Genomic DNA, 19,485 nt, shown 5'->3' with positions numbered 1-19,485 from the left:
ATGTTCTTTTATGTAAATGAAGTTTATTTACTCTGTGCATATCAGTTAGAGAACAGATGAATCTGAATGTCGAAAGGGCCATTTCCCCACTCAGTCTCTATCCAAGGGCTAAAACCTAATTCACTGGGAGTGATTCTGCATCAGAAGTGAGTCTAGTCAGAGGCTCTAAAGAGAGAAATCACAGCAGAAAATGCACTCCCCTGCCACAGCAGACTCAGGCAAGAGCTCCATCCTACAGTAGGTGAGTGCAGCATTTCTCAGAGCCTGAGTACAGGAATGACTTCTCCTGAAGTGTTGTCCCTGAAGTGCCATATGGGTGTACCCAGCTGAGGTTTTGCTTGGCTTGCTCAGGTGTGGCTTAGCAGCCTGGCCACAGCCAGCACAACACCCACTACAGCCTGGTTCTTATTATGGACCCTGCTTTCCAGCTGGGGATTTTTAACCTGATTTGAGTTACTTCTTCCCTTAGTCATGTCACTTCTTTCTCTATCTGTGGGTACTGTAGCAGCTCCAGGTGGAGAGATGTGGCTTTTTGTCATTTTTAGCAGGGTGTCCTTTGGTCATTCAGCTCAGTTTTCATGCCATTCATTTCAAACAACTCTTTTCTGCTCAAAAAAATCCCCAACTACTGAGCTACCAAGGATAAGGACCTTTCTCCTTTTCAGTGCCGTGTAGTCACAGAATAATTTACAATGCTGGGCATTGGCTGATGTATTTAATATGTAAGGAACATGATGAGATTAGCTAGATGTGACCATCTGTCAATCTGCAGAAACTACTAAGTTTTAGTCTCTTTCCCTCTTTGATTAGGCATAATCAACTTGAGTTTTATTTTTTATAAGATTTTATTATGGAATAAGAGGTTCTCCTGTGAATTTTGTGCTTTCAACTTCAAAATGTAGCATGTGTGATGGAAAGTGTATTCCTGTTCACCCTGTGATCAATAAGTGTTTTTACAGTAGAATAATCACAGGAGGCAACACAGAGTTCCAGGGAATTTGCTTAAATCCTTGAACATTCAAAGTGACTTTGTATCCAATTTACTTTTGTGACAGTTTGGAAAGTGACAGGGAGAAGTATGTTTGCAAAGGATCACAGAGATGTTTTGAAGAGGAATTCTTTGAAAGGAAGTGAAATTTGCAGTGCAGGCACCAACACATGGTTGGGTCTCATCTAAGCATCCTCTTTCAAGTATTTTCCTTTGCTCTCCTTCATTTTTCATTTTGAAAACCTAAGCAGATGCTGGTACCTAGGAGAGCACTTCTGTATCCCCCAGCACTGGCTGAACAGCCCTTCAGAGACGGGTTTGATGAGACTGGTTGCACTCCATGTGTGTGTAGAAGCAAGGAGACCCCCAATCCACAGCCATTCCTGTAGACTAAGGCTGTTCTAAGGCTGCTGCGTGCCTGTTGTTGCCTTTGGGCAAGGTAGAATTAGAACTGGAATTCAACTCTGTGTGATTGCATAAAACAGCAGCAAACTAAATGTCTCATTTTTGGAGAGGAAACTGCAAGGGGAAGGTGGTTTTGAACTGGGGGCTAATTGCTTTGTGTCTGATAGATTGACCTCTCAATTTGAGGAGGTTCTGTGGCACGTGGGAGAAGTGACTTCATTTGCAGTGTGATGGGGAACTTCTCTTTTCCTGGCAGCTGCTGACTGTACCATAAAATACTTGAAGAAATAAAGTGCTGTGTCAGGCTTACCTGGGATTTCTGCTCAGCTTTTGGGAATGCAGCTGTGCCTCTAGTGGGGCTGTGTCACCTAAAAACACCCTGGTTTTGAGGGTAGCCTCCCTCTCTCTCCATGCTGAGTGCCTGGCTACACTCCAGAGGGACTCAGCAGTTCAGCTGGGATAACCATCAGAGTCTGTGTCCCTGTCAGAGGATTTAATGTGGGAAACCTTACAAGAGCTGGCTCTCACCCAGACTTTGTGATAATTGCCAGTTCTAGCTGTGCCACTGATACTGAGAGTCTTTCTAAGATACCAGAGTCACCTTTCCAAGAAATCACACAGGATTTGGCAATTTTCATGTACAGCATGATATGAGATCCTACAGTTCTCTCTATATTTTGAGTTGGTGATGAATCTTGGTGATGCATTGGGTAATCTCACTGGCAAATATTTCTCTCTTATTTGGTTCTTGTTCTTTTAAAATATCTTCTGCCACATATGCTGTATGGTTTAGGGACAATTACTTGTTATGTCCATCCTCAGCACACTTAACAAGAAAATATTCCATACCCTCCATATGGAAATAACATCCTCAGTGAATGGTAACCTGTCAGTGAATCAATTACCTTTCTTGTGAGTGTTTAAACTTAGTCTAAGCATAAGGCAGAATTTTAAAGAATCTGCCATAACTTGGCATTCAACAGTTTTGTAGATTCTAACATAGCTAGAGAATCTTGTTAAACTTCAGTGAAATCTCTTTGTCTAACTCCTAGCTCAAATTAGCATTCTCTTCTGTTGTTCTGTGAGGACACCAGAAAGTTGTGGCAGCTTCTGTAGAGTGGCCTCAGTTTACATGGCACATGGTGGTTATGGACAGTAAACTTCTCAAAGCAGAGCTGATGGTAGTTAAATTCCTGTCTCCTGTTTTCCCAGTAGTAGGTATTTGTATGCCATCATTAGGTCCTTATCCTAAACTTACAACTTCCTCTGGGTTAAGGCTCTGTGTTTCATGAGAGGCCAGTGATTACCTAGAGGATAGATGCTGTCTCTTCAGTATTAGCTAATGTCTGCTGAGTCTGCCTTTGTTGGTTAATGCATTGTTGTCCACGTTGTCAGTGATGGATTTTTTGTTGCCTTTCCCATTATCAGACTTGGAATCCCTTCACTGATGCACAGAAATTTGCCGATAATTGTGTACCAAAGTCAGAAATGCCTGCTGGTAACCTCTCAGTTTGTCTTGCAGTCATGACTTTACTATAAGAAGTCCTTGTTTCTTTCCTACCAGAAAAATCAAGCATCTTGAATAACTTTTTCTGCTTAATTGCAGATTACTTCATAGATTTACTGATATTTCTTAACAAATAAATGGTTTGTAGGTACTCACTGTATAATGTCCTTTAAAAAAGGATACTTTGAAATACACTGGGTTTCTTTTTGCAAGCACTTTCTGTTAGTGCACTCTGCCAGAAATGAGACCTAAGTGATTTTTGTGTGAAAAAACCATTCCGTGGTATATGGGCTCCAGCTGTCATGGCAAAGGTATAGACCTACCCAGATTAGTAGTAAATTCACTCTGGGATTATTCTGTGCTCATTATTGAGAGGGGAAATGCAGACCATATTATGGACATGTCTGTGTCATAAATACAGCAGAACAAGGCTGAAATGAGGTTTCTGTTCATCCTGCTCTATTGCAAGGTATGGAGATGTACAGAGCGCTTAGCTCTGTTTGTGCTTTGCAGATAACTGGTGTTTGATGGCTCTTTCCACACGAAAGCTGTGCTTGAATCTGACATTTCAGAGACTGAAATGTCTAAAGGACTGGAGAGTTGAGCTGATAATTCATTAAGCAGCACACTTTTGTTTAAGTCAATATTGAATTGATATCCCAAAACAGTGCTAGGAGGCACAGTGTTTCTGGCTGATTTTAGATGAGCTGTGGAACAAATGTCCTGAGCTGATGACTAAAATCTCCTGCTACTTTAGATAAGCAAGGTTGTCTTATGCTGAGACCTAACACTCTATTAGGTAATTGTTTTTGGCATATGTCAATTAGCCCACATGCTTTATTGAATAACTTATTCTTGATTTATTTACTGAACTGCTAAAACATGAATTTGCGTTATTAAATAACTGAATTTGCATTATTAAATAAGTGATGCTTCAATAAAATTACATGTATGCATAATATATACTTGCTCATTTAGGATATTTGCATCATTTTGCTTTTGTATCTATGCCACAAAGAGCTGTTATTTTTATCTGGGATCAAATTTGAATGAGCTAAAAGGACTGGCTGCTCTCTGGGGAAATGAAGTGTTTCTGTGTTTGGGTCTAACTCAGTGCAGACTGGAAAGCACCAAGAAGCAGGGAGGAATATGGTCAGTTCCTGATGGAGAAAGGAAACTGCTTTTCTTGGAAGCTTTTGGAGAGACATTATCTTTTCTGTCTGGTTACAAAATAATTGTCTGTAAAATTAGAAGGCATGCAATGTCTTCTGTGTTTGGGGCAGTTCACTCTACTTGTGAGTAGGCCACTGTATGAAACAGAATTTTAGAGTGTCTCAAGTTATTGCTGTCACATTCACATTTTCTGAAAAATCCCTTTGCCCAGAATTTTTCTCCTGGGAAGCTGAGAAGCCTTAGAGAAAAAGGAAAACAGTAATTAACACATTTGCTTCTCCTGTGTTTTGCTCATGTGGAATGTGTTTGGAGATTGTTTACCCACAGGTGATTGTTTCATTGGATTCTGGTGTGAGTTCTTTTGACTCTTTGGCCAACTGGGGCCAAGCTGTGTCGGGACTCTGGAAAGAGTCACAAGTTTTCATTATTATCTTTCTAGCATTCAGTAAGTATCTTTTCTGTGTTCTTTAGTATAGTTTAGTATAGCATTCTTTAATATAATATAGTATCATAAAATAATAAATTAGCCTTCTGAGAACATGGAGTCAGATTCATCATTCCTCCCTGCCACGAGGGTCCCAGCAGATACAATATTATGGCTTAGCCACAATTTGCTGTCCTGGGATACTAGAAGGCTGTCTCTTGATGGAAGTTCTTTTGGCTGAACTCTGTGAAGAAATACCACATGAATTTAGCTGTTTTGTTCTAAGTTAATTCCCCACCTTGTGTTGTGCACACAAGAGCATGCTTAGACTGATAAAAGAGCATCTCGATCTTTACCTGCTGAAAGCTCAGGACATTCCATATTCATGAGGAACAGAGAGCTTAATGAATGGATGCTGAGAGCTGGAGAGCTTAATGAGTAAATGCTGAGAGCTGAAGTGAGCATGTGCTTTGAATGTTGTTCTTGTTAGTCTCTGAGAACAACCTTGCTCTGACATCCTGACACGCTGGCTTTGCAGCCTGAAGTTCACATGCCAGTGTGTATATAGGTAGGTCCTGCCAGTCCCTGGGTGAATTTACACTTGAGGACTTCCATTCAGGTATTGATCCTTCCTTTCTTAAAATCATCAGAAGTTTTAATTTCCTGCTAGATCAAATGCCAAACAAACATGTGCTGTGGACCTGACCTTTCAGAAAAATCCATTTCAGGTTGAGCGTTTGCACTTCAGTGCAATTCATGATGAGAGGCTGAAGAGCAAAGAAAGAATTTGGTAGTGCAGGGCACTCATTTCCCCAGCAGCAAAAGCTCCAGGGTCTTGTTTTTTTCCCAAAACAGAGTCCTAACAGTCAAATTCTTTTAAACCATTTTTTACATGTTTGACTATGACTACACCAGCAAATGCATGGGACTTTTTCCCCCTCTTTCCTTAGAAGCATATGTTTGCAGAGACTTCCCCTAAAATCAGCTTGGAGATCAGCCAGATTTCAAATAACATAATGCTCATTTTGGTGTCCAACCTGAGAAACTTCAAAGAAGGTTCTTACTCTCAAAAGACAATAATTTATCTTCAAGATTGTCATGTGGGGCAGAGAAAATAAGTTGCTGTAGTAATTTGAAATTATGCTTTTCTCTTAGAATAAATTAGTTACAACAGGTAACAGTGAAGTTGTCCACAAGTTCTTGCACTACCAGTGATGTTTGACATTATGTGACCCTCAAACTCCTCCCTTCACAGGTCATTGAAAAACTCATGTTCTTCTTTCTCTGCTGTTTATTCTAGGAGGTCCCAAACAAGTTCTGCTGTCTGATAGGAACAAAGCTATTGTTCAGAAAATAAATCTCTCTTGTCTCTGTCCCCAGGAAACAAGCACTGACAATTTGATAGCTTTTGTGTGTACAAGTTTTAACTAAAAAAGCCACAGTAGGTTTTTAATGGTTTGTGGCATTAGGCAAAACTCTGCTTTATTTTTCCTTTTTTAACTCAAAATTTCAGAGGAAAGCTCTTTATGGTTAAAATTTTGGAAATAGGGCACTGTAACAGCACTGTACATTTATATAGACAAATGTGGCATGCAGTGGTTTTTTTTTTTCTCTAACTGAATCAATATTTTATAAGTCTCAAGTCCTAGTAGTAATGAAGGATATAGAGGAGCAGATTTCTTATGGCCAGTCTCTTGGCTTTTGTTTATTTATGCTTTTCCCATCTTTCTATCATAAAAAAAAGCCCACATGAAATTCCATTGCAAGAGGGGAATGTGTGCTCAGGGGCTGGTAAAGTGCAGAGCTGTGATGGGGTCCACACAGATTGATGGACTTCTATTAAAACCTGTAAACAAACTGTTCAGTGTGGTGTGCCCTGAGCAAGAAGAGAAATGAGATTTTTTCAAGTGAGAGTGGCACTGGGAAAGGGCAAAATACAGAAGTGAACTGTGTTGGCACCAACATCTTAGGGAAGGGTGGGATGAACAGACTGTAAAATAGGTGCCACTTGGGATCTGTGGCTGAGGATGAGGTGGAGGATTGTGAAATCTGTTTGAAGCATAGCAGAAGTTCAAATTAGGAATAAAGGAAGGGAAGCAAAAACGGGGGGAAGAATGAGACATGCCTGAAAAGATTAAAGGGCTCTGAAAAAATTGGAGCTCTTACATTGTGCGAGGGATGATTTGAATTTGTGTCTCTTTTCCTTATTAATGATCTCTTTCTCACACAATTATAACTGCTGATGAGCAAGCATCACAGTTCTTTGCTCAGGTATTTAAGCAATAATTACAGCTATACAAACGAAAAATGCTTAAATATGGCACTGCTTTTATGCTTTTATTGTGCAAAACACTGAACTTGCTCTTATGGACTAATGGTGCTGCCCTTGTAGCCCTGCAGCACAGGAGAGACCTACCTGTACAGAGTGTTCATTGTGTTACACATGAGGAATTCTTTTCCTGAGCCTGATTTCAGATATCTGACAGCAGCTGGTTCAGTGCTTCATGAAAACAGCTCATTCTGTTGAAAAAGCCCTGCTGTCTTCCAGGCATTCTGCAAGTGGGGGGATTGTGCTAGAGCACAATGCCCACCAGGGAATGTACTTGTGTTAGCAATCTTTTGCCACTTAGCAATTAAATTAGGCTTCAGCTTTTATGTTGAAAAGCTAATATGCCCCTTTAAAAAAAAATACACCCATAGTTTAGAACACTGCTGTTGCAGATTATTAATGCAAAAGTTTGGCTGGATACGAGCAAGAGAAAGTTATATTTGTACTGAAGTATTTAAAAAACAGTATCCTCATTACTGACTTGTTCAGTTACTTGATTCCCCTTCTAGGAAAATGTGTTAATTCTTTGTGAAGAGAGAAATTCAATAGGGCACCTGATGTGGTTTGCTAGTAAAAAATGGTGATTTTGATAGCTCTGTATTTCAAAGCTGAGATTTCTCAGTGGTGGTGGCATCAGTCAGGTAAAGCACAAGTGTTTCTCCAGCCATGTCTTTGTCCTTCAGATGACTCAGCAAGCTTGAGCCAAACAATTACAGTAGATAGAACAGGGCAGTCCTGGGAAATTGTAGTTGGAATTGTAGTTTGTAGATCTCCCTCAACCCAATCTATTAATTCTCATTAAGGCTTTAGAGGTAATGCAACTGTGTAGTGTTCTTCTGAAGACATGAGTTTTTGCATGGTCATTAAAAGCCATTGGTTGTCCAGACTTTCTTTTTTGTAGTAAAAAAAACCAAACAGCAGTGACTTGAACTTAGGCTGTGTACTCCTGTCTTCATTCTCAGATGAACTAAGAGGGAAGGCTGTAAATTCTTGGTCAAGTTTTACAGTCAGGAAGAACAGGACCAATTACCAGGCCTATGCAGAATAAAGAAGCTTTTTAGAATTCTAAATAAACAAACAAAAACACAGAAAACATCCCAAACACAGAGAGAGCAAGTTTCAAGTAGCTTTTTCTCTTTCGGTTTTCAAGTTGGTCTTTTGAGATGCAGCAGTTGCTCAGCCTTCAACACAGATTGTCACTTGCTACGAAGAAAAGTTCTCAATGAATCCTGAACCTAAGAAGACATGAAAATCTCATTAAAATACAATTGCATTCTGCAGCTTAGCTCCTTCATTTGTCTTTGCTCAGCCTATCCTTCAACCAAGCTTTTTGCAGTTAGGTTTTTCCACTGTCCCACCTAGAACATGAAACATTTTAGTGTTTAAACTCATCTACCAGTTCCATGGCAGTTTGAAGGATAAATTGTCAGCTCAATGCAGGAGCCCAAATCATCCTTGAAAGAAGCCATGTGTGATTTTCATCACACTCAAGGTGCATAGGGTTCATCAACAGAAGGAGTGGCCAGCAGAATAGTTCACACATTTCATTAAAGTTTAACAGCTGTGGTGGAGTTCCTTGTCTCACTTGAGGATGGATTGATCCCATAGTTTCCAGCTTTGGTATATGCAAGACAAATGTGCATATTTGGATTTGAACTGTAGCACATCAGTGTGTCAGGTCAGACCTATGCTTAAAGCAGCAGTGCTTTTGCTGTCAAGGTTGGGTAACCAAAAATTTCTGGTTTTTTTTTTCTTGAACAAGGAGTTTCATTAGAAAAAAAGGAGAATAATAAGGTGTTCATCTTCTTCTCTGATACTGTCTCCACAATTTGCTGAGATGATTTCTGCTTCGGATTAAAATGTCTGAATACAAATGCTTTAAAATAAAAGTTAATGCAGGAAATCCAGGTGGGTTTTTCTAGAGACATAGATTAATTAAGTATGTCACTTAGTGTACAGTTCATTTGAAGCAAAGGGGAAAATTTAGGAACACAAAGTGTAGTGGAAGAGCTGTGAATTTTATCATGAATGTTGGTGTTTTGCTTGTGAAGTAATACTAACTGGAGTCCTGATCAGGAATGATAAGTCACACAGTCTTACCATCCACCTGAACAGAGAAGAGTGTGCTGGGAGGTGGTGGAGAAACAGGAGTTTCTGTTTGAATACCATATGGAGGTGCATTTAGTGTATTCATCTGAAACATTAGAAGGCTAAAATTTTACTATTTAGGTTTTTCCTGAGGAGACAAATATAAAGCATCCAAGCAGGAGGATGTTTCTAGAGAAAACTCTGAGTTCTCTTGTTACGGGTTCCAGAAACTGTGGCTAAGAGAAATGTACAAGGGAGTAGGAAACTGTTTCACTTTGAAATTGGTCCCCAATTTAATTTTAATTTTTTGTTTAGAATGGGAATGTTCTTGTGAGGTTGGCCATGACATTCTCAGCTCAGAAAAAATCGGATTAATCCTAGTTTTTTGATGTTCCTTCTGGGAGAAAATTCTCTCTTAAACAGTTGGTATGAATTTAATCCTTTCACATTCCATTCTCAAGAAATGCTGGAACCACTGTTCACAGGAAATCCAAGATCCTTTTAAAAGGACAAAGGCAATACTTCGTACAGAGTTCAGCCCGGGTACGTCCAGGTAAAGAAAGGTGTTGGCTTAGACAGGAAAAGTCTACAAAGTAGTAAAAACACCTTTCAGGACTGGATGCCAGAATGTCTGTGCCTTCTCCTTTAATGGATGGGCTGTAAGGAGCTGCAGAGCTGTTGAGCCTGGTACTTCAGGGAGCAGTCCCCCCCTTAAATGCAGTCCCTACTCCCAGTGCCTCTCCAAGTGGGAGCTGTGGTGCTGCGTCACCAGCACAGCCTGGGCCCTCTCTTTTCCCCCGCAGAGTGGATCCCTGCAGCAATTGGCCTCTCTGTATTTTAATTGTAGTTTGGGATTGTGGGGTTGGTTTTTTTGGGTTTTTTTGTTTTGTTTTGTTTTGTGGGGTTTTTTTTGGTTTTTTTTGTTTGTTTGTTTGTTTTGTTTTTGGTGTTTTTTTTGGGCGGGGGGTTGGTTTTTTTTTTGTTTTTTTGTTTTTTCTGGATGCTGGCAAGAGTTCTTAAAATCTCTTGTGGTACTGGGGGTACCAGCAGCACCAGTCTGTGGGTCAGGGAGCCCCTGAGCAGCAGGACAGAGTACTGGGCACCCATATGGGTGTTATGGATAGATCCCTTTAACGAATAAGAGTTCCTTTCTGCTGCTGCCAAGGAAATAAAGCAGATTAGGGTCTGGTTAGGGCCACAGGAGTAACATTGTGTGATGGTACATTGTCATTTTGAGACTCCAAACAGTGTAGATCCAATTTCTTTTGGCAGTTTCCAGAGGCTGGAATGTACGGGATGTACACATCAGTGGTGCAAACAGCAGCTTTTCATCTCAAACACACCATAGTCAGCTTCTTTGGTCAGGTGGTCTGGGTTCTGCTCCTTCCAGCTCCTCTGGCACCTGCAAATTAACAAAGGGAAAAAGTGGAGTTCATATTCCAGTCCCTTGAGTTGGCTGTGCTTTTCACAACCAGGCCACATCACACAGGCTCAGGCGTTTCTTGGACTGCGAATGCAGGCAGGGAAAATTGAGAGGGCATAATCTGAAACTAGAAAACAATATAGGTAAAATAGGTTATGGTTTGCACATGGAAAAGAGTATGGATTCACATCTGCAATGTGACTTCATGCTGAGCACCATTTTCAAGTTGATATTCTTAATGCTGATATCTGTGGTATGAATAGATGTCTGATTATTGGAGATTGTGATCTCTTCATGCTTCATTGTGGTCATAACAAAAGTATTAAAAGGAAAAAAAGTGGAGGTGAATGTTCCAAAAACTGTCTTTCACAAGTGTCCTGCAGACCTACTGAAGATTCAGAAAGGTCCTAATTCTATTTTTGTTTTTCTGATATTTCTTATCTTTGTCATTTCTTCTTGTCTTATCTTGTAAATTCTGCATTTAAAATATACTCTTACTAAAAATTATTATTTGCTGTAAAACGCAAATCCAAGTGCTATTGTGTCCCAAAAAATCTTTTAATGTGGCTTTAGTTAATGAATAATAGCTACACTAACACACAAGTAGGAGAACCTGCAAGATCCAGTATGGTGTCTGAAAGAAAGGGATATGAATTACAAAGTAGCTCCAAAATTGCTATAAAACGATGAAGCTCTTTCTGTTAGGAAAGCTTCACTTTCTCATAACAAGGAAATGTAACCAAACATTATGCTTTCCTTCTCTGCAAAATCAGGCTGATTGTGTGTTGTCTCAGTGGGTGTTTACCTGAGCTAAAGTACTGCTCTGGAATTCACACTGTAAATAAGCTAGCTAGGGTTCCAGGATTAATCCACTCTATCTGGAGAACACCCTCCAATTTGTCATAACATGGTAACTTGGTAAATACTACATCATCTGTTAAGCAAGTATTACATAATCTGTTGAGTTTAAATATGCAGGCTATTAAAAGAATATGGATCGATCTGGCAGCACCTGAGATGACCATCACATGTGATATTTTTTCTTGTCTCTTTAGTGAAAAAGACCACGTTGCCAGTTTTTTGGTGGTTTTTTTTTTTTTTTTCATTGCTGGATCTGATATATATTATGTTTATGCATGTTTTTTGGGTGTTTTTTTTGTGTGGCACCTTGCAAGATCCTAGTCCACTGAAATAAAAAGGAGCTATAGTGCAATATGGTAAGTAATTTCTTCAGGTTTCGTAAGCGACAGAAAGGATTCAGTTGTGGTGCATTATTTTTCTCTATGCTGTATTTATTACTATTATATTTAATAGCTGTAAGAATATATTGAGGTTTTATGCTTCTATCCTTAATTTTTGGTCTTTTTAGGGTAAGAACTATAGATGATGTGTAAGATACTGTTGAAGTAAACTGAAGATAGTATCATGTCTCCTTTTTGTCCTTGAATCAGAAATCTGTCCTTTTTCTGGTTTAAATGAATGTGTAACAGGTAAAAGTGGGGAGCAAGTTCCCAGGGCCTGACTGTGTGTTTTCTGCAGGGCAGGGTTGATGTGGAATGTTAAGGTCTTGGAATTCTGATGCTTCCCTGTCCCCTTACCCTCATTCTCTGTGGTAAAAAGGATGGGACAGCATGGAAGTAAGACCCGTGTTTTGTACTGACCTTGGGCTAGTCACTGAAAGCGTTTTTAAAAAAATTAATCTTGATATTTTTCTAGTATTGATATAGGTTCATCCTTACTATATCTTAGAGGAAAAAAAAAAAAGCAGTGTTCTTTAGACTTTTAAACTGTGGTATGGTCTAAAAGGTACTGTAGTTCAGGTTGTTGCATTATTTGTTTTGATGCCTTTTTGGGGAGCATAGGGCATATGAATGGCTGAGTTTCGGCTGTAGAAAACCAGAATCTCTGTTTACCTCCAAGTTAAAATTTAGGTTTTGAATAATTATGCAATCCTTAAGAATAAATTTTCAGTAGAATCTGCCAATGTCTGGCTTTTGCATTCATCAAGTTTTGTTAAGTCTCTTTTACAGTTGTGTGTCCTAGTTCTGTAAAGCATAGTCTACAGGAGTAATTAATACAGAATACTTGGGCTAGGATTTTCTAGTCCTTAAGAAATTTCTCTTTAAAATTCTAGCTGTTTGAATGCCCAGCACTAAGCATGGCACTCTTCCAGGAGCAGTATTCCTGTTGTAATGAGCAGAGATATTTACTTTAGATATCACCAGGATAAAAAATGGGAATTTAAGAAGCTGGAAAGATGTGAATACAGGACTGATGGGATTTCTAGGTGCATTGCATTTGTGTGTGAAGTACTTGTGTATGCCCTTGGCTCAGTGAAAGGGCATTAAAATGCCACTCTTTTTCTGGAAGGGTTTGGCATTCTGCAATGCTGGAAAGGTGGTTTGAATCCTCAGTGCCCTTGTACTAAGGTACCTTTTAGAATGGAGATGAAACAGTACTACAGGTCTGAAAACATGGAGCTGTGGCAAGCCAAGTTCTGGTTTTGACCTTCTTAGAGTGGGCCCATTCTTTACAGAAAGGATAAAAAGGCAGCGTGTTCCCTTTTATCTAATCCTCATCCGAGCTGTCCAAGACAGCGGGCTGTACCGTGTCGTCTGCCTTCTCCTTAGGGAGTCACAGCAGCACTTGGGTGTATCAAGTGTTACTGCCCTGAATCTGGCACAGTGTGTTCCTGAAAATAAGAATGGAGTCATCCCCACTTGTTCAAAGCACCCTTATCAGTCTCTGCATTTATTCTCTCCATCGTGGTACAGTAACTGCTGCAAAATTTCCAGTGCGTGTATCAAGTTACAGATTAGTGCAGGCCCCTGTGGTTCTTGGAACAGCATGGGGCTGTTTTTATTTACTGATGACATTTATCCTCTCATTTCCTTTTGGAAGCATGACAGCTTCTCAGTGTCTCATGGGGAATGTACTTACAGGACCTTCTTTTCATGCCATGTCTGTCAGCAAGCACTGCACAGTGTCCACGTCTGCTTGCTCTGGTGCTTCCAGCAGCCGGAGTGGCAGGAGCTTGGCTGGGCAGGGAAGCAGAAGGGTTCCTAAGTGCAATTCTCTTGTGTTGCAGGAGGAGACCGGGAGCGGATGACAGCCAATCATGAGACCTACCTCCTCATGGCGAGCACGCAGAATGATATGGAGGATTGGGTGAAATCCATCCGCAGGGTTATATGGGCACCCTTTGGAGGAGGTGAGTCATGGAGGGAACATGCACTGCTCACAGATGCACAAAGGCTCACAGCGGCTCTTCTGTTATCTCTGAGTCGCAGCCAGGGTTTTGAAGTGAAGAGGAGAAGGGTCTAGATCTTTCCAGAAAAGTGGAGTAAACATGTTTCCATGCAGAGGGCTCAATTAAAAGACTTTGAACTGTCTGGAACCGCTTCCCTTGGTGAGGATAGCACATGATAGTGTGAGGGGAAGTTTTAAAGAAGATTGGTCTTGTATGAAATCAGCTTTCCTGCAGGGTAATTCCTTTGGTCACCAGCTGAAAAACCATCCATGGTGTTTCTTAAATGCCTGTTGGAAAAGCTGTCAGCAGTTCTCCTGCCAGTGACAGCTAAGAGCAGTAATAGCATTATATAAAGCTGTGCCTCAGAATATTAGCACTAACAGTGTGGGAATTTGATTGGCATCTCCAACGATTTCAGTAGTACTGGACCAAAATTTATCATTGGGAGTCCAGTTGTCTTTTTTTAAAAGCTCTCTTATGTTGAATGGGTTGCAAATTATTGTACTAATTTTCATCATTACTATTCTGGTGATAATATCTTTATTATAATATGAGTGTGATTGATACTCTTGCACAAAATGTCTGTATGTTAATCAGTCTGTTCCTTGGACCTCTCAAATCTCTAACTCTGAGGCCAGAAATATTTTCCTACACCTGTATTGCAGCAAATGATTATTGTTGTCTGCAGATTGCTGGAAAAAAGTCAGGAGGGCAGGATTGTCTGTGCTGTTTCACGATCAAGAAGTGCAGCTATCACTGAAAACTCTTTTTGCTGACTTCCTTCTCTTAACTGCTGGGTAGAACACAGGAGGGAGGAGGGAGAGACTAATGGAAATTTTAAATAAAACTTTTCTTGTAAGTCAGTCATCTTCCTTTGTGTTTTATTCAGGTCACACAGTGTTTAGGAGAGGACTTTGGCCTCACTGGTGGGCTGCACTGAGGGACTTGGCCAGCTAGGGCCTGCATGGTATCTCTGAAACATGACTGCCTTCTCCATGGCTTCTCCTGGGAGAATGTGCCTTGAAAAGATGGTGCAAAGCAGTCATGTCGCTGGCATCTGGCCCTTTATGTTAAATAAGATGGCACAGTCCTGAATCTGGAAATGTAGGTCTTAGAACGCTTTAAAAAAAAGAAAACAACGTACCAAAAAAACCCCAAAACTCACCAAGTGAAAGGTTTATCTTAAAAGGCATGAACTGCTACAGGTATGTGGACTTGGTTTGGGAAAGGGAAGATATAAGTAGCACAGCCTTCTGTAGTCAGGCTAGGTAAGAAACGTGGTTTTACACAGCACAAAGATCACCCATCCCCAGCTTTTTCTGCAGAAAGTAGGCCTTGTGTTGAGCTCCTCAGCATTCTCCTACTCCAGTCCAGCAGCAGCATAAGCTGCTGTGGCAGTAATACATCTGGAGGCTTAGCAGAAGTGGGTTTTTCAGAGAGTATCTTTGTGGATTTTTGTGCTTCCTGCACCACAGTATCTTTCTGTGGCAGATAATAGGGAAAGGCAGCCTTGCTGTTCTCCTGCAAGTGGAGGTGTCTCCACATGTCACAGGCGGGGAGCTGCCATTAGGTGAAACTAAATTCTAGCCCAAGTCAATGAACAGGGCTACAAATAGAAACCAAATCTCTCAAGTCCTGACCCTGTGCTTTCTTCACCAGCTCCTCATTTGCTTTTATAGGGCAAGAGCTATTTGTGATTTGCAGCTGGGAATCCTTCCAGCCACCAAGAAAATTCTCAGGACATCATCATTGTTGCAGGAATGTTTAATGCCAGTTACTGAGGGAGGCACCTCGCTGAGGATTTTACTTGCTGATTTGCATGAAACTAGAGGGGTGCAATCCTTGCATTACCTTTCCAATTCATTTGCAGTTAAAACACTTCCAAGTATGTTTTTATTTTTCTTTTGGGGTTTCTTGAGCAAGTATACTGATTCAGGGTTGTTTGTTTTGGGAAGCAAACAGTTAACTCCTTGGAAAATGCAAAAATAGCTGGAACATAGTTTAGAGTGTAGTGTTCATGGAGAAGGTTTGACTGTGATAACAAGGCAAAGGCAGTATCCTGGGATGTGTCACCGTTAAGAACCGAGTTTCCAACATGTCCTCCATTTTATTCACTACTTGATAGTCAGAGCTATTTAACAAGTATAAATAAATCCTGTTAACTCTTCTGTAATTATGAATGACCAGACACACTCACATTTTTATTATCCTTGCTATTGTGGATGTTGCTACAGCTGCTTCAACAGTCTGACTCTTCTTAAGACAGGCACTTCTGCCTTCAGATGTCTTAAGAGCCTGCCTTTCTGATCTGTAGCTGCTGAAGTTAAAAATGGTTTTACATATTAAAAAATATACAGGAAAGTTGCCGTCACATGCTGACGACTAGCCACTAACAAGTAATTACTTGCAACACAACATTATTTCAGACAGCTAATTAATCAAAACACTTGTTTTATATCAGCTTCCTGAATTTCAGTCCTTAGTGGTAAACCACAATAGCCTGGTGTCACACAAGTCAAGTGCCACTTTGAATAACACGTGAATTTTCTGGTTCTTTTAAGCATTGTAAGTAAGCTCTGTGTGTGTGTGTGTGTGCAGCGGATGTGTACAAACCTTGCTGAGCCACTAATATTTAAAGTTTGTCTGGCAGCAGGAGAAGACTCCTGGTACCAGAGTGAGGAGCTCTGTAAATAATTAACCTTATCATTAAATCGTTATTTGTTAACCTGTGCTGGAAGGAGAAGGTGGGAGGTGGGGCAGGTGGGAATCTGCTAAGCTCATCAGAAACAGGTTGTTTTTTGCACCAGAAGAATAAGGTGACTGTGGAAAGAAAAATCTGAAAGGGAAAAGAAATGCAAATGAGGCAGGGCATGTAATGCCTGTTTGCACATGAAATTCCCTTCCTGATTAGATTAAAAAGGCAATTTTTCACAGAGCCTGCAAGTAAGCGGGGAGGGAGGCGGCGAGAAGGAGCATGAGCATTTTAGCAGGGGTAGGTAGTAGTGTAAGGTCTGGCACCTCCTGCAGGAGCCGGGCGCAGCCTGCTCGCTCTCCCAGCCGCCGCACATGACAGGCACAGCCTGAAGTCAACTCAAAGTCACCCGAGGAGCCACAAACCTGCGCTGCGGCTGCCGCGCCGCGTCCTCCCCGCACCTGCTGCACGCCGGCGGCAGCAGCACAGCCCTGCTGCCAGCCCTGCTGCCAGCCCTGCTGCCAGCCCTGCTGCCTGCCCTGCTGCCTGCCCTGCTGCCAGCCCTGCTGCCTGCCCTGCCGCCTGCCCTGCCGCCAGAGCATCCCCCGCTGCAGGCACGGATTCCTCAGCGGCTCCCGGGATCCTGCCGGCAGGGATGCGCCGCTGCCGCATCTGACGCGCCTCTCCCGGGAGAGCTCCTGGTAGTTGGAAGGCAATAAAACAAGCGAGAAGCCCGCGAGAGCATCACACGAGGAGCTGGCCGTGTAAAAGGACTTTTGGGAGGAATCTGGTAGCGACAAAGAGCCTTTCGGGCGAAGGGACTGTTATTTTTGCTTCTCGGTTGCGGAAATAAAGGGTGCCAGCGAGGAGTGTTGTATCCCGAAGGATTCTTCCGAGGCCTTTTTGGTATTGTTCTTCTCTTTCCCCTTGCACACCGCACAGTGCTGAGCTTTTGCTGTGGAATAAGAGTCTCTGCCACTCAGCCTCCTGTTCCAGCCGGGAGGAAAGAGGTCTTTCTCCCATCCATCTGTGCAGGCACTTCTGTTTGAATGGAAGATACATCTTTTTGCTGAAACTCTTTTGTTGTGACATTGCATAATAGGCAGTTGTCTCACTGCAGGAAATAAAAGAAACTAAAGGAAATAGATGGAAAGAAATTGTTCCCCAAAGCAAAACTGAAGCAGGGAAGAGAACATCGAGATCGTTGCAAGCCCTACCCAAGATCTAGAAGACCACAAATCTCCTAGCTCCAGAGGAAAATACACTATTACAAAAACTCCTCAGCAGTCAGTAGCGATGATTAATTGTGGTGTTTTGTCTGGATGCTGCTGGTAAAGGAGAGCTTTGGAGGGACGTGGGGGCTCTGGCCTGTACGATGCCTGAAGACAGGAATGCTGGAGTCCGCAGCCCAGGTGCCTTAGCAGCAGCTCCCTTCATTCCCAAAACTACTTACAGGAGAATTAAGCGGTGCTTTAGTTTCCGCAAAGGTAGGTGTGCTCTGTGCTGTGCTCTGCTGGGCTGGTGAAGCCGTGGCTTCTGAGAAGGCAAGGGGGTCTGCTCTGTGTGCAGGGGCAGATGAGAGCACCCAAACAAAAGGCATTAAACAATGCAGATGCCAACATTCCACGAATGATTTATTTACTCCTTTGTTCGTTTGTTTGTAGCTGGCCAGCGGATACTGTCTCCTCTACATAATAGCCCATGAATGCAGGAATGAGGTGGAATGAGACAAGATCATTGCAGTGCCTCTGAGCAGAATTGAGTGAGAACACTGAGGGAATTAGACCTGTGATGCTCTGAGTTGCCTGTTTGGCAGAACATCAGGAAAGAGAGTTTATATTTCCATTTTGTCTGTGGGAGGAGGGAGGGAGAAGAGAGGGAGCAGCAAGGTGATCAGTGTCTATCTGTGCAGAAGCTTGAGTCCTTGATTTCAGAGGTTTCTGATGGAATGAAGTGTAGCTCTACAGTGCACTGTCCTGGTGCAAGGGCTGCATTGCTACTTCATCGTGCTGCCCTGCAGCCTGCATTTGCCTTTTCACTTGCTGCATAGAGAGGTTTTTAGCCAGTTTTGTTTTGGATTGCACATACCCCTGTTGAAGCAGAGCATGGAAGTACTCGGGGTAAAAGGGCAAAGAGGAAGACTGCATGTCATAATATGTCAGCTGAAAGCACTGGAAGGGATAAACATGTCCGAGACAGAGATACAAGGAGGGATAGTAAGGTGCTAGGGCACTTGGGATGGGTGGGGAGAAACTGTTTCCATGACAAGGACAAAAACTTTGTGTGGGGGGAAAAGAGGATGAAAATTTGTGCTGGTTTAAAAGCTCTGCTGGACTGAGAAATCCAAGCGAAAGGGCTAAATTGTCATGTTCTTCTGAAGCGTGAGAAATTATCTTACAATTTTACAAATAGTATGTACAAATGATACCAATTCTGTCGCCTTCTTCTGCTGCTCCTTCCTCAGCTGTTGCCCCGTGCTGCCATTTGCCCTTTTGCAGGAGCAGGCAGCTCCTTGCTCCCAAGCCTCAGCAGCAATGGAGTGACATCATTGCTTTCGAGGGTTGGCGAGCAGGCAGTCAGGGGCGATGTCTTGGAAGGAAGGATCGCAGCCAGCGAGGGGCTCACTGCAGAACTGCTGCAGAGATCAGCTATCACATGCAGCTGAGGTAGCACTGGGAGCTGCTTGCCCCCTGTACCCCACTCCCCAAGGCCCTTGGTGGCTGGAGTTCAGTCCTGCTGGAGGCTGGCCAGGAGGATGTGTGTGTGTATTGCACTTAAAGGTGTCGGTGTGAATTAGAGCTGCCTGTGCTCCGTTTATACCCTTAACTATTTGAGAAATGTTTGGAAGTTGAATAAAGGATTAACTGATAGTTTTGCAGACAGCTGCCTTTGTGCCTGGGTACAGCCTTAGCTGCTCCAAGAAAGAGCTTCAGCTGTTGATTGTTCCCCCGTATGTTCTGATACAGAAACTCTCCATGCCTAAAACTCCCAAGTGAAGCAGCAGCACTTGGGGCAGAGGACAGAGTGATGGAGGTGATGCTGCTAATTTGCTTTCCTCTGTGTAAAACTTGTTTTGGTTGCTTTCTTATATACATTTTCTGTAAAGGCCCCTAGATCAGAGCTGTGGAGTGCTGGGGCATGTATTTAACTTGATCCATATCCCACTGAAGTCAACAGAAAGATTAACAGATACTAACTGGATTCAG

At 42.0% G+C, this 19,485-nt stretch overlaps 1 protein-coding gene across 2 annotated transcripts in view; it reads left to right on the top strand.

The window, feature by feature from the left end:
• ARHGAP24 (Rho GTPase activating protein 24) overlaps nucleotides 1-19,485 on the top strand; it is a 183,111-nt gene that overhangs the window by 139,262 nt on the left and 24,364 nt on the right. The window contains exon 4 of one of the 2 annotated variants that reach the window (XM_066548965.1): nucleotides 13,426-13,548. In XM_066548965.1, the coding sequence (XP_066405062.1) occupies nucleotides 13,426-13,548 (123 nt within the window). Of the gene's footprint in view, nucleotides 1-13,425; nucleotides 13,549-16,910; nucleotides 17,767-19,485 lie in introns of those variants that run through there. The other variant, XM_066548966.1, reaches the window with a different exon arrangement.

Source organism: Molothrus aeneus, chromosome 4 (assembly GCF_037042795.1).
Source record: "Molothrus aeneus isolate 106 chromosome 4, BPBGC_Maene_1.0, whole genome shotgun sequence".
In the NCBI taxonomy this organism is placed as follows: Eukaryota; Metazoa; Chordata; class Aves; order Passeriformes; family Icteridae; genus Molothrus; species Molothrus aeneus.
The sequence above is the reverse complement of the archived record's forward strand: the minus strand, read 5'-3'. Positions and strand labels throughout refer to the sequence as shown.